At 42.2% G+C, this 16,276-nt stretch overlaps 1 protein-coding gene across 4 annotated transcripts in view; it reads right to left on the reverse strand.

Annotated features, from left to right (window-relative positions):
* The window catches only part of JADE2 (jade family PHD finger 2), a 363,485-nt gene that overhangs the window by 53,819 nt on the left and 293,390 nt on the right, over positions 1 to 16,276 (reverse strand). For all 4 annotated transcript variants that reach the window (XM_075209765.1, XM_075209763.1, XM_075209766.1 and 1 more), the window contains one exon: positions 6,463 to 6,951. In XM_075209765.1, coding sequence (XP_075065866.1) covers positions 6,463 to 6,951 — 489 coding nt within the window. The remainder of the gene's footprint in view (positions 1 to 6,462; positions 6,952 to 16,276) is intronic.

Consider the following 16,276-nt stretch of genomic DNA (forward strand, 5'->3'; position numbering starts at 1 on the left):
AGTAATGCTGTCCGTGTCACAAGCATCAGTAATGCTGTCCGTGTCACAAGCATCAGTAATGCTGTCCGTCTCACAAGCAACACAGAATAGCAGTGGGAGATGAAATGCCTGGCATTTACAGTCCGCGCATAGGCAGTAACCAAAATAAACACAAGAGAAGACCCCCGCAGCTTTCAAGAAGGAGATAAGACTGCGATACACTGGTGAGTCACTTCTCAGGGACAGCAGGTTATCGGCACTGCTGTCCCTGAGATTTTTTTTAACACATAGCCGTTACTTTTCAATCCTTATCAAGGAGATAAGGATTGAAAAGTTTTAACTGAAAAAAACGAAGGGTCATAAATAGACCCCCAAAAAACCTCCCTCACTAACTCTAAACTGACCTAATTATTATTAAGGTATATGGTCCCCCTCACTTCTCCCACACACATATATCTGAACACTACAGAAATCTGGCAAACCTCAAACACATAACCTGTCTCCCCTCTCTTCCAAAGTCCTTTAGATGTGCCCTTTGGAATGCACGCTCTGTTTGTAACAAACTTACCTCCGTACATGATCTCTTCCTCTCATACAACCTCAACATTCTAGCAATAACAGAAACATGGCTGACGTATTCAGACACTGCCTCACCTGCAGCCCTTTCACATGGTGGTCTCCATTTCACCCACACCCCCAGACCAGGAGGCAGACAAGGAGGGGGGGTTGGACTACTTCTCTCCCCACAGTGCACATTCACAGTTCTACCAAGTATCCCTTCACTCACATTCACATCTTTTGAAGTACATGCTGTTAGGATTTTTAACCCATTCTCTATGCGTGTTGCTGTCATCTATCGCCCCCCTGGTCCACACCAACAATTTCTTGAACACTTCTCTGCATGGCTCCCTCACTTCTTATCTACTGATATCCCCATCATCATGGGTGATTTCAACATCCCTATTTCTAATCCACGTTCCAATGCTGCTTCCAAACTACTCTCTCTAACCTCCTCACTTGACCTCTCCCAGTGGATTGAATCTGCTACTCATCAGGATGGCCACTGTCTTGATCTTGTTTTCTCTAGACTATGCTCAGTTTCTAATTTCCTTAACACTCCTTTCCCCCTCTCAGATCATCACCTTATTAGCTATGCGCTCACCCCCAGTTCTTTACCCTCCCTAGTGTCAAACTCTTCCAAGCCTCCTCGTACCCGCAGGAATATCAACGCTATTGATTTTCAACAGTTTTCCACCTCTCTCCAACACCTTCTCTCCCCAATTTCTACATTCTCCTCCCCTGATCGGGCAGTACCCCATTTTCATCAAACCCTAGCAACTGCCCTGGATCAAGTGGCTCCAGCGACACTACATACTTAGCGTAGAATTCGTTGCCAACCATGGCACACTACAGTAACACGAACTCTACAAAAACTTTCTCGGGAAGCAGAACGCCACTGGCGTAAATCTTGTGCCTCTAATGATTTCATCACATATACTGATATCTACCACTCCTACAGAAATGCTCTGGACACTGCTAAACAAGCATACTACCGATCTCTCATCTATGCTCAGGCTTCTAACCCCAAACGCCTCTTTAACACATTTAACTCTCTTCTGAATCCTCCTGCCCCAAATCCTCAAACTAACATCGTGCACAGGATCTTGCTTCCTATTTCAAGGACAAAATAGATAAGATCAGGCTTGAAATGGTATCTCCCTTGACAAGCAATCTGCTCAAATCCTTTGTAGCACCCTCTGACACTCTCTCTTCATTTGATCCCACAAATGAAGAGGAAGTTTCTACTTTCTTCTCATCTTCCTACTCTACCTCCTGTCCTCTTGATCCCATTCCCTCACAAATGTCCCTGTCTCCTGTGCTCATTCCCCCTCTAACTAAAATCTGTAATCTATCTCTTTCTACTGGTATTTTTCCATCTATATTCAAGCATGCAGTGATTACTCCCATTTTAAAAAAACAGAATTCTGACCCTAACTCTCTGATAAATTACCGCCCCATCTCTCAGCTCCCATGCCCCTCCAAGCTTCTCGAGAGAATTGCCTACACACGCCTCACACACTTTCTTACAGCAAACAACCTATTGGATCCTCTTCAGTAAGGCTTTCGCTCTCAACACTCCACAGAGACTGCGCTGACCAAAGTTGTTAATGATTTGATCACAGCAAAAAATACGAACCAATACTCTCTTCTAATTCTCCTGGATCTCTCTGCTGCATTTGACACTGTTGACCACTCTCTCCTCATACAAACGCTGCAATCCCTAGGTCTTGAAGGCACTGTCCTAACCTGGTTCTCATACTACCTATCTAATTGCTCTTTCAGTGTTCATTTCTCTGGATCCACCTCTGCTCCGCTTCCTTTATCAGTTAGAGTTCCACAAGGCTCAGTCCTAGGTCCTCTGCTATTCTCTATCTACACCACTTCTCTTGGAAAACTAATAAGCTCCTTTGGATTTCAGTATCATCTCTATGCGGATGATACACAAATTTATCTATCCTCTCCTGATCTTTCACCATCTGTGTTGTCTCGCGTTACTGACTGTCTTTCTGCCATTTCATCTTGGATGTCTTCTCGCCAACTCAAACTCAATCTTTCAAAAACTGAATTAATAATATTCCCACCCAAGAACAGAAGCTTCCTGCCTGACATTTCTATTTCTGTCGATAACATGACCATAAATCCCACCCCGCAAGCTCGTTGCCTAGGTGTAATCCTTGATTCACAACTGTCGTTTATTCCCCACATCAACTCTATATCTAAATCATGTTACATACACCTAAAGAACATTTCCAGAATACGCACATATCTGACACAAGACACCGCAAAAACATTAATTCATGCACTCATCATCTCCCGCATCGACTATTGCAATTCCCTCCTTACTGGTCTTCCCAAAGTCAGACTTGAACCCCTACAATCTATTTTGCACACCGCGGCTAGACTGATTTTCCTTACTATCCGTTATTCCTCTGCTGAGCCACTCTGTCAGTCTCTACATTGGCTGCCTGTATTTCAACGAATCCAATATAAAATTCTTCTACTAACATACAAGGCCATCAACAAGATTGCACCGATATACATTTCCTCACTTGTCTCGAAATATCTCCCTACTCGACACCTCCGTTCTGCACAAGATCTACGTCTCTCTTCCACTCTCATCACATCCTCCCATTCTCGGTTACAGAATTTTTTCCGGGCTGCACCTACTTTGTGGAATTCCCTCCCACGCACAGTAAGACTTTCCTCTAGTCTTCAAACCTTCAAGTGTTCACTGAAAACCCACATCTTCAGACAAGGTTATGATATTCCTCAACCATCATCCTAATTTCCCTAGATTACCCTATTGCCATCCTCTACACTGCTAACGCAAGACAACAACCTTCTGACCAACATTGCAACACACACAGCCCACTCAGTACTTTTACCTTTGCAGTCTGGCTGGTCCATTGTGCAATATGATGTAACACATGCCCTTGTGTTTCTAACTCCCATTGTCCTATAGATTGTAAGCTTTCGAGCAGGCTTCTCTTACCTCTCTGTCTGTATGTATTACCCAGTATTGTCTTATTAAAGTTTGTTCCCAATTGTAAAGCGCTACGGAATTTGCTGGCGCTATATAAATAAATGTTGATGATGATGATGATGATTATATACCTTCCAGGGGTGTATTTTCCATGTATCTACATGGTTGACTAGGGAGTTAATCCATTTGCGAAAGCTGCTATGGAGTGAAGGAGGAACAATGTTAAGAAACCCACACATTTTCCCCTGAATAGATAATGATCTTGAAGTTGCAGCATTATCTGAAATCATTTTATGTATATGGAAGATCTTAAGTCTGTATCTCTAAAAGTGACACAACAAGCATAAACGGGATGTATGTTTTGTGTCTCATATCGTTTGTTTTCAACACAACACTAGTGGGAGATAACACAGAGAATTTAACACATTAATTTGCTTATGTACCCTTCAGCAATTGCATAGTGACATTTGGACTCTTTAGTTTTTTGGACTTTTTCTATATAACAAGCCTGCTTAACGCTAATCTCTGAAATCACAGGTACAATATAAGTGATAGCTTGCAGGTCGTAACCAATACCTGTACCGTTATGACCATTCAGAGTCTTTTATCATTTAAGATTATCTATAAATAGCTTTCTAATTGTTCCATTAGTTAATTCATAGACTGATAAGATTGTGCAATTGATGCAGAGGCATTGGTGCATACTTCCATAAATGAAATTATTTTGTACACAACTTGACTATAATTATTTTAAACCAAATGAATTGATATGTGTTCTAATATGCTAGAAGTAAAATTTCAGGCTACATAATTATTACTTGTTTCAAATACAGATTCATACGCATCTGACTTATAATGCATCATTTGCCATCACTCAGTAAAAATTATTTGGTCAGACATTTGATCAAAATGTTTAACTTGCAAATAAAAATGAAACACAGTGTTCAATTTCTATAACACCCTCTAGTGGGTTTGATCCTTATAACAAACAGACATTTACACAGCTACATGGGATAGATTTAAAGTATGTTACTATCTGTGTGATATTCTTACGGGGGAATTCATTTAGCCACAACGTACAGCTGAACGTTGCAGCTGCGCATTTTTTCCAGTACTACTTTCAGTAGTTTCTCTTCAAAGAGAAGTCCGCAACGCTGTCGTAACACAAACTGCCTTAGCGACCGTTCTAGAGGCACTCTGCGCATCAATGAATTCCCCATCAGTCTCTATGTTATAGAATATTATGACTAATTGACTATACTATGCATTGTACATACACTGTACATTTTACTGGCTGGATCAGATACTTATTAGAGGCAACTATTGATGACTGATATATAAAAATGCCTATGGGAATATATAATGTTTATATAAAGTATCCTATGCTGTCATCACCTAAGGACAAACACTCTAGTAAGTTTGGTGCATAAATCAGCAGGATACTTTTGTTTAGTAAATATGAAAAACATTCAATAAAAAAAAAAGAGAATGTTACATTTTTCAGTTCCAAGCGTAGCTTTAGGCAAGACTAACAGATGCTGCAATAATGTAAACACAATCTTAAAATGATTTTGTTTAAACAAATAATGAAAGACATTGTACTTATGTGAAAAATATGCAGGGTGCGCAACTGTCTAATCATGCAGTTTGAAGGAATCTTGTTGTGTTGAAAAATAAATAAATGCAATCTAAATAATTTTCCTCGCAGGGTTTATCTTTTACAGCAGTGTGTTAGACCAATATAACACTGCCTTGTAGTCACATTAGAGATCAAATGTCTGGCATTATTTAATGTTGGGCAGATGGTGAGTAGTCTAAAATGTGTTTTACTGTTTAATTGCATTTAAAATGACTCAGGGACTGCTTTAAACTCCGTTTCGAGACAGAGTTTGTCTCATAGTCACCCTGGATAAATTGCAAAGTTTTACTGTATTCTAGCAGCATAACTAGATTGTAAGCTACACTGGTCAGGGAAGATGTATTTTAAAAAAGCCAATTGAAACGCATCATGTTTACATTTAATCCCCCCCCCCCTCATCAAAACTAGAAGAATTGTCTCATAAGAATCCTGCTGTCAGGGAGAAACTCACCCTTACTGGCATCATGATGGTTCAATACTCGCATCCTGGAGTTTGAAAGTAAACCCTGTAGATGCGGCTTGTTTACAAACTTCAGAAAAGAAATCTGAAACAAAATGAGACTTCAGGTGCCAGCAGGTGAATTTCAATTGAATGTTCCAATAGGTCTGCTGGTTAGGGTAGCTTTAGTAAACAACAAACAAACAAAAGAAACAAAAAAAACCCAAAAAAACCTAAAGCTATAAAGTTCTACATTAAGGGCCTGAGTCATTAAGGAGAGCAAAGCATAAAAAAGGAGTAACTCTGCACCTGGGCAAAAGCATGTTGCACTGGAGGGGGAGGTAAATGTAAAATGTGGGGACAGATTTATAGTTGGGGAAGGACATGTCCTAGACCATCTTTAAATGTCAGTGTAAAACTAAAGCTATCAAGTATTTGTGTGCTACATGAAGAAGCAAACAGTATTTAACTTATGAGCAAAATAATAAACTAATGTGCACCCCTTGCATTGTAACATGGTTTGTCCAAGAGAACATTTACTTCTTTTTGATGCTTTGCTCTCCTTAATGTAGAATGTACAAAATAATTTGAATAAAAATATATTTAATAAAAATAAAAAGAGATTAAAGAAATTACAATTGCAGCATAATGAACAAAAGAGGTACAGAATTTAAAAACTATGGATTTTCTTGCATATGAAGACATTGCAGTGTTTTTGAAAGTGGTTGGGAATATTTGGCATAGTGGACAGTATAAAAAATGAATCCAAAAGTAACACTAAAATTAATTTAAGCAGCAATATTATTAGTATAGTTAATAGAGCAAATGTAACTAGTATAATTTAATATGTTACCGACTTACCCTTTCCAAATCCTGCCTTAGGTGTGTAAAGAGTTTTAACCTCCTGTATAGTACATCTTGCTCTTGCTGAGCCAAATCATCCACTTCATCAGTTTTGGGAGTTAAAAGAGGCTTGTTAAAGTTTGCCTTCCTTTTCAGCTTCCAGTACTGGTAAATAAAGTCAACCACATTCTTGTTCACGTTAAGATTCTCTGCCACATCCTCTGGCTTAACAAGTTCATGGAAATCTTCCTCCAGCTGCAGGAGCTTCTGTTTTCTCAAGGTGACCTTTTCCAGATCCTGCTTAGTTTGGTCAGCTTCTACTGTGGCAACAGATGAGGATGGTCTTTGGCTGCATTGATCCTCTGGTTTGGTGGCTCCATTGCTGTGCTCCAGACAGAAGGATTTAAATTTGACCTCATCGTTCTCTGCCAAAGTAGTGTGCATCTCTAAGTTGTGGTCAAAGGCGCAGGTAACGTGGAATGCAGTGATGCAGGATGGCATGGAACACTATGTGTAAAACACAAATAAAACAGTATCACTGGGATGAAAAACACGGCAAACCAGAATCAATGAGCTGAGATAATATTTCTTTACTTGGAATAAAAAGAAAAACAGCTATGAAAAGTTGGGAAACAGAGCAAAAAATAAAATAGCATACAAGATCAACTTTAAGATCATTTAATGCAATAAAAATGAAAATGCTGTAAAATTAACAGGACTGCATTAATGCATCACACAAAAACTAGTGAAATAATAAGAAACATTAACTTAACAAAAGACTGTGTAATGTGTGTAACCAAGACCTTTTTTTCTTCGGTCTTGAAACACAAAACACGGATTGTCTATTTTGGACTCTATGTTCTGGTTCTGTTGGACTATGGGCTGGTACACTACAATAACTTCCAACACATTCAGAGGAGCCCTAGTGCTAATAGTCTTTTTTCCGAGCTGGGGTGCCCATAGTATTGGTCTGTCCTTCGCTTTGACAAGGGAAACTCACCCTGTGGTTCCATGTTAATCAGCCCAGCCTGTTATAGCCTGGTGCTGGTGTTGGTTGTGGCATTTACGGGAGGACAATACTTGTCTACTTTCATGGAACATCAGGGAAACTTGCGAATTTCAGGGAGTTCTACCCAAACTCCCAGGAGAGTATGTCACCCTCCCAGATCCCACCTCTCCTTGTAAACAACGGGGCCTTGATAAAGGGATGCGAGTCATCGGGTCTTACCGGGTGGTTCCTGGTGACGAATTTGCGCCATTAAAGTACCCCTACCTCTGCTGCTCTATGACATGTGCAGCAGCTTGGGATCTACTTCTTTAGGTGGTACAAAAAGTCAGCAACTATGTGAGGTACCTCATGCTGTTCGTGACTCTGCTTTAGTGGTATCTAGCTCAGGCTGTGAGCGCTTGGATAAGTTTGTTTTTTTTATAGGTAGAGCCAGTTTTTTTAATCCTTTTTCTTTTGCTTTTAAATTATACATTAAAGCGCCAGTAATCATGATGAAGTTGATGATGATGACTTGTTTAAAGCATATCTTGATGCGCTTTAAACATACCTTCATGTCAGTGCGTTTAATATACTATGCTGAGTTAGACATATCTTAAGATGAGGCTATAAGAGTCCAAGGAGATGCTCCAATAAATGGCAATAGACAAATGCTTTTTAGTCCAGTTAGTCGAGGTTGACCTTTTGGTTGCAATCTCTCAGGATTCTACTGAAGATTTTAACAAGTATTTTACACTTAGAAAGCCTTCATTTTAACCTGTGTTTGGCTAACCCCAACTATATATATAAGAAAATATCTAAACACAAAAATTACCGGGATTATATTTACTGTTTAAATGTACTTTGCAATAAACAAGAGAAATTCCTGAATACCTGGAGCCATTTGAAAGCACTCTCTCTTCTTCAATCCTACTTATAAGATTATTGGCACTATACATTTCTATATTTAGGTTGCTTTTTTCTATACTACTGTTGGCTTACTGAAATCTCCTGTCCGTTTCAATTTTCCCCTTCTATACAGAATCTGTATACTGTATTCCAGTTTATTATTCACTATTATTTCTTGATCCACTAACAATCCCAAAATGCTGTTATTATTGTAATTATAATGTAACTTGGCATCAGATAACAGATATCAAACTAAACATATACAATGCCTGATTAGTGAGGGGCATAGCTTGCCAAAGGAACCACCCAATATATTTGCGTTTGTTCCCTGTTTTAGAATTTTCTGCTTCACAGGGAGTTTCAGAATGTTGACGCTCCCTGTAAAGCAGAAAATTCTGATGCTCCCTGTGAGGAAAATAACAACTACAGAGAAATGTAAAGCACTCTATTCCCTTGACAAGGGATTAGAGTGCTTTCAATTTCTTTGTAGTTAGTGGTTTGTTTGTTTTTTGAATTGTAGGGGTTGGGGCAGCCCCTTCCTTTTTGAAAGCAGCCTTTCCCTATTTATGATTTGATTTAGCTATATATATATATATATATATATATATATATATATATATATATATATATATATACACATGACTGTCTTTGTTTTGTATCTGGCAGCAGTACCTATAATCCACCAGAGGTGCTGCTGTCCTGCTCCTGAACTCTGCAACGTACCTAAAGGAGTTAATCTCCTTGTCTGATGCTAATTAGAACTGCACCTGTCCCACTGCTTCAAATACCTGCCTCAAGCTGTGCTCTGTGCAGTTCATCCCGTTTGTTCCTGGCTGCTGCTAACCTGCTCCTTGTTCTGTTTGGTATTTACCTTCTGGATTGAACTTTTGTGTATGACCCCTGCCTGTACCTTGGACCTTGCCTGAGACCCTGATTCATTTGCCTGTACCTTGGACCACGCTGTTTTGCCTGTTGCCCTTATCTTTTGGCCTGACTTCTGGACCTCGCTTATTCGCTTGATCTCTGCTTGGCTATTTGGATTTGTTTGTCTGATCTCTGTTTGATCCCTGGACTCTGTCTGCTTTCCTGGACAGCCTTGTGTCTTCTGGACTGGGGTAAAACTTATAATACCTGTTCCTGCCATTTAAACTATACAGTCTCCTTAGGAACCTGTTCTTATCAGTGGATCTGAGTTATCTTTGTGTATTTACCTGAATAAAGACACTTTGCTTTACACTTCCGTTGCTCTTCGTGAATGCACTGGGATTCATAACATGATGAACTGCCATACAATCTGGGCCTGCTGATTGCACGCACCCTGCCTTAGTCCTGGAATTCCTAGTGTTTTTGCATTGAACTCTGTGTTTGGCTATTAGACATGTCAGTAAATCCACAATTACAAATGCTGCAAATGGACATTCTTCAGCTCCGTTACCAAATCATACAGGTTTCCACTTTACTCCAAGAACTGCTTAAAACCCTTCCTGCTGCTGTGTTAAGTAGTTTCAACACTAATTCTGATTTTAAAGCAACCAACTCCTCTAATGAAAGCATGCAGACTGCAGAGAATCCTCCCAGAACTTTTTCTGACATTGGTGCTGCAACTATGGTAATGCCAGCGGTCCCTATCATTAGGGATTCTAAACGACCAAGATACCTGCGTCCCCCTCTCACTGAGGAGGAACGATGGCGCAGAAAGATTGGTAAACTATGCCTCTACTGCGCCAGTGGCGAACATTTCTTACAAGGCTGTCCGCTTCGAAGACCACAACATCCTATGGAGCAGCCTTCAGTGTGCATCTCTCCAGACCCTGGATTGTTCTGCACGTCACCTACTGGTGCTTTACTTCAACCTAATCCGTTCCCTGGGATGGGGCCTAATCTGCCAGTTCCAGTTGACGCCTGCCCTGCAGTGCCAGTTCCAGTTGACGCCTGCCCTGCAGTGCCAGTTCCAGTTGACGCCTGTCCTGCGGTGCCAGTTCCAATTGACACCTGTCCTGCGGTGCCAGTTCCAATTGACGCTTGTCCTGCGGTGCCAGTTCCAGCTACCGGCAGCACTCTGTCTTCTGTTCCGAGGTGCCAGCCTCTGTCTTCAGCTTAGAGTCTCCAGCCGCTGCCTCTACTCCCGGGTCTCCAGCCGCTGCCTCTACTCCCGGGTCTCCAGCCGCTGCCTCTACTCCCGGGTCTCCAGCCGCTGCCTCTACTCCCGAGTCTCCAGCCGCTGCCTCTACTCCCGAGTCTGCAGCCGTTGCCTCTACTCCCGAGTCTGCAGCCGCTGCCTCTACTCCCGAGTCTTCAGCTCCAGAGTGGGCGCTGCAATTACAGTCTGCTCCAGAGGGGGCGCTGCCCTTACAATCTGCTCCAGAGGGGGCCTTGTCCCTCCAGTCCCTTCCCGAGTTGCCTGTCCATGTGGTTCAGCCCAAGTTGCCTGTCCATGCGGTTCAGCCCGAGTTGCCACTTGGTGCTGTCTGCTCTGAGGCATCTCACAGTGCTGTCTGCTCTGAGGCATCTCACAGTGCTATCCAGTCGGAGTGCTGTGCCCAGTCCGGGCTTTCCGTCAGGTGTGCCCAGCTTGCAGTCCCAGCCGGGGACTCCTGCTCTGCCGTCCCAGCCGGGGACTCTCCAGAGACTGCTGCACAAGCTGGGTACTCTCCAGAGTCTGCTATTGAGCCTGAATGCCCAAAAGCCTCTTCTGAGTCATCTGATCCTCCTCCAGTCTTCTTTAATGGAGACATCAAACAGTTTGTTACAGTACTCAAACTTTCCATGAAACAGTTTCAAGAATGTCCGGATTATTTTGTTGATCAATTTAACCAAGTGGGTTCAATTATTATGTGTTTTAGAGGGGAGCCACAAACCTGGGCCTTCTCATTACTAAATTCCGATGACCCCATTATTCATAATACCATGGACTTTGTTAATGCTGTTTGTCAGAAGTACATTCCATCCACAGTCAAGTCATCTGATCACGATTTTTCTGTGCCCGTTCCAGCCTGTACATCAGTTCCTGCACTTGTCCATAAGACCTCTATGAATGTGTCTTATATCAGACGGTCTAGGTCACCTAGGGAGAAGGTTAACAAGAATGGAAAAACCCTTGCTTTGCCACTTCAGTCACAACACCAATCTTGGTGACTGGCTTTTTGGGCATATCATGATCATCTGGTGATAAAATAAAAGGTCCTTTCCCGACTCTAGGCTGGGACTCAGATTCTGAAAGTGAATTTGTGGAGGATACAAGAGTGTTAGTGGACGAACTTGCCAATTCTTCTGCTTCTGAAGAATTGGGTCTTCTCTGTACTCCATTAGAGAAGAGCCCAATTGTGTCTCCAGGGAGATCTTAGCAAAAGAAGAGGAGAAAAACCTGAAGGGAGCATGTATGGAGCGTCTGGAATCCGCTCCTTTAAGGGGGTGCTATGTTATGACTGCCTTTGTTTTGTATCTGGCAGAAGTACCTGTAATCCATCAGAGGTGCTGCTGTCCTGCTCCTGAACTCTGCAACGTGCCTGAAGGAGTTAATCTCCTTGTCTGATGCTAATTAGAACTGCACCTGTCGCACTGCTTCAAATACCTGCCTCAAGCTGTGCTCTGTGCAGTTCATCCCGTTTGTTCCTGGCTGCTGCTAACCTGCTCCTGTTCTGTTTGATATTTACCTTCTGGATTGAACTTTTGTATATGACCCCTGCCTGTACCTTGGACTTTGCCTGCTTGCCTGAGACCCTGATTCATTTGCCTGTACCTTGGACCACGCTGTTTTGCCTGTTGCCCTAATCTATTGGCCTGACTTCTGGACCTCGCTTATTCGCTTGATCTCTGCTTGGCTATTTGGATTTGTTTGTCTGATCTCTGTTTGATCCCTGGACTCTGTCTGCTTTCCTGGACAGCCTTGTGTCTTCTGGACTGGGGTAAAACTTATAATACCTGTTCCTGCCATTTATACTATACAGTCTCCTTAGGAACCTGTTCTTATCAGTGGATCTGAGTTATCTTTGTTTGTGTATTTACCTGAATAAAGACACTTTGCTTTACACTTCCGTTGCTTTTTGTGAATGCACTGGGATTCATAACAGTATTTATTTCTGGCAATCTACGCCTGATGTATTAGATTGTTTTTGCTCCATGTGAGGCAGAACATTCTGACGCTCCCTGTGGGGCAGAACATTCTGACGCTCCCCGTGGGGCAGAACATTCTGACGCTCCCCGTGGGGCAGAACATTCTGACGCTCCCCGTGGGGCAGAACATTCTGAAGCTCCCCGTGGGGCAGAACATTCTGAAGCTCCCCGTGGGGCAGACCATTGTGAAGCTCCCCGTGGGGCAGAACATTGTGAAGCTCCCCGTGGGGCAGACCATTGTAAAGCTCCCCGTTGGGCAGACCATTGCAAAGCTCCCCGTGGGGCAGACCATTGTGAAGCTCCCAGTGAGGAAGACCATTGTGAAGCTCCCAGTGAGGAAGACCATTGTGAAGCTCCCCGTGAGGCAGAACATTGTGAAGTTCCCCGTGAGGCAGAACATTGTGAAGCTCCCCGTGGGGCAGAGCCTTCTGAAGCTCCCCGTGGGGCAGAGCCTTCTGAAGCTCCCAGTGGGGCAGAGTCTTCTGAAGCTCCCCGTGGAGCAGAGCCTTCTGAAGCTCCCCGTGGGGCAGAGCCTTCTGAAGCTCCCCGTGGGGCAGAGCCTTCTAAAGCTCCCCGTGGGGCAGAGCCTTCTGAAGCTCCCTGTGGGGCAGAGTGTCACGCTGTAGGCCTATGAAGGCTGAAGATAATTAGACACTAACCGGTATTGGCACAACTGGTCAAACAGGCGCGGAGTCTAACGTACCCCTGGTGTTCACCAGGGACCCCCGCAAGGAGGTTTGGACTTCGCAGCAGAGAGCACGCGGGTCGCGGTCCTATTAGCCAGTTACCAGTGTAGCGTAGAGGTCAGACGGTTCCGGGTCACAGCAATCAGGAATATCAGGTACAAAGGGTAATCCAAAGGAATAGTCGCCAAGCCGAAGTCACAGTACAGAATGGGTCACACAGAAGAGTAGAATGGTCGCCAAGCTGGGGTCACAACAGTTAATCAGGAATCAGAATACTCAGGAGTATGGAGAATAAGGAAGCCAGGAACACTGGTGGTGAACCTGTTACTCTGGCACCCTAATGGCGCCAGAGACAGGTTTAAATAGAGGGCTGACTGTAGTGATTGGCGGAGAGGAGGAGGCGGAACTGGTAGGAGAAGCGGCGTCCCGAGAACAGGACGCATGCGCCCGAGTACCCGGAAGCGGAGTCCCGCGGCAGCTGACAGGGAAGTCAGACGTCCGTTCCCCGTCTGACAGGGGATCAGCGGAGACGGCGTCTGACACAGAGCCTTCTGAAGCTCCCTGTGGGGCAGAGCCTTCTGAAGCTCCCTGTGAGGCAGAGCTTTCTGAAGTAGAACACTGTGAGGCTCCCTGTGGGGCAGACCACTGTGAAGCTCTTTGTGGGGCAGACCACTGTGAAGCTCCCTGTGGGGCAGACCACTGTGAAGCTCCCTGTGGGGCAGACCACTGTGAAGCTCCTTGTGGGGCAGACCACTGTGAAGCTCCCCGTGGAGTAGACCACTGTGAAGTTCATTGTGAAGCAGAACATTCTTAAGCTTCCCATGGGGCAGACCATTCGCAAGCTCCCTGTGGGGCAGACCAGTTTGAAGCTACCTGTGGGGCAGACCATTCGCAAGCTCCCTGTGGGGCAGACCAGTTTGAAGCTCCCTGTGGGGCAGAACATAGAGAAGCTCCCTGTGGAGCAGAAGATAATTTTGCTGTTCATGATCGCTTCAGCTACTTAGATGCCATTTAAGGATTATGAAGTCATCCAGACAGTCAGACAATAGATCTGCAAACCCATGGTATTAGAAATATAACTCTTATGCTATGGTTACAATAACATAGAAAAAAATAAAGGTGCATAAAAAAAAAGTGTCTACTTTACACATATGCACTGTTACTTCTAAAATTAGCGATTTAAAAATTATAGTGTTTCAACATGTTAGGAAATCCATTGTACATGATTGCACTGAACAACAGATGCCCTTTCAACCTGAAATTGTCACTACAACACTACACTTTTTATCCTTTAATTTCCAGAGTCCCCATGAGCAGTTGAAGCTCTGGTGTGTATAACACTCCTCGATTTTATGCTGCTTACATGTAAATGTTTCTAATTGGCAATCTTGACCAATTAGGAGAGACAATTGAATGACAAGCCATATTCCCGGATAAACCCCAACCAGCAAATAATCAGGCATATTTTTTTTTTTTTTACAAAATAGCATTATGTAAACAATTAATAAACTTGTTTATTGGTCTTTGCATTTGTCTTGACTGATTCATTTATGTACTGCATCATAGATCACATAGATATCACGCAAGTGGGTGGAGCTTGATTATTGAGTACAAACTAATAACAAATATGTATCAATAATCTGATCTCCACCAAATCAACTTTTTCCATAAGAGACTATTTTGGTTATTAAATGCATTTCATAACAGTTAATGAAATGCAGTCTGTTTTCATTGGTGTAATTAAATTACCAAAATAAAAAAATCACTACATTTAAACTAATGACTATTCAGTTTAGGTATCTTTTTTGTTTCCATGGACATATTGGCGCATTTGACATTATTGTATAAAAAAATGTCAGGTCAGCCAAAGGTTATACGCTGCACAGATGTAAGAGATATCAGATTGCTTGCATACTGTGCCATGATGTCCTCTGAACTCACTAATTGGGTGGGTTACAGCACTTGGCATCATTAAGTAGCAATGAATTTGCAGCTGAAACAAATAATGCATGACAAGAGTGTAAAGTTTTGGCATTCCACATTACTGTTCTTACTTCATATAAAGAAAAATAAAACTCTCACTCAACTCTAGAATAAAACTAGGTGTAAAAGGAGAGAGAGAGAGAGAGAGAGAGAGAGAGATTTACACACACACACACACCAAAATTGAGCTATAGGATACCATACAAACAAAAAAGAGCATCAGTAATAGATGTACACTGAAAAAACTGTGATTTTTGTGCCTCAAGTGGTATTTTGGGAAATGCACAAGAACAGCATGAGTGGATAAAAGTACATCAGGGATCGACGTCAACGCTAAAGAAACCATCTGGCACAGCTGTTGCAATAAATGAACATTTACCTGTAATGCACCAACAGAGAAAACGCTTCACTTTGAAAAGGTCTTACAGTCTGTTAATGAACAATCCTCAAACTCCAATATGTGTATTTATAAAACTAAAGCACATGTTAATACTACATAGGCATTTATTTTTCCATACAACTGAACAACTGTCTGAATAGGGATACTTTTTTTTATAAGTGTTTTACAGATTTTACCAGCCGAGGGAAGTTGGAGGTGGATTTTTTCTCTCTTTATTTAATGGTTTCAAAACAAATTTCAATAAAGAACAGGGTTTACATCAAATGTTTAATATAAAGCAAATCTGGATAAATCAAAATAGGTTATCTTAATTAGTTAATCATCTTTTGGAGACCAATTCAGTAAATAATCAGATGGATAAACAATTCCTTGCCTGTCAGGTTAATCATAGTCTTCATTCTTAAATGAATTATATATAAAAGGGGGTAGTAGAGGAGTGGGGGAAGGCTAAAAGCTGAGGATAGGAACGGGCTGACCATCTCTCATACTTTATGGAATTTCTAGACTTTATTATTTTGCACGCTAGTTATGTATTCCAGAAATGAATCAAGTACAGGTAATTACTCTTTGTTGGGTGGGAAGGGTTACTTTGTTCCATTTGTGTGTAATTTGATGTTTTATTGCATTATGATTTTGTAGACTTGTCACTTTGTTCTAAAAGGGCACATAGGAGAAAATTAGAAAGGGTTATGTTGAGAGATAATTCTGTAATATTAAAGATTATTGATTTTATTGTATTCCAGAAGGGTCTAATTT

The sequence above is a fragment of the Mixophyes fleayi genome, chromosome 4 (genome assembly GCF_038048845.1).
Source record: "Mixophyes fleayi isolate aMixFle1 chromosome 4, aMixFle1.hap1, whole genome shotgun sequence".
NCBI classification, from domain to species: domain Eukaryota; kingdom Metazoa; phylum Chordata; class Amphibia; order Anura; family Limnodynastidae; genus Mixophyes; species Mixophyes fleayi.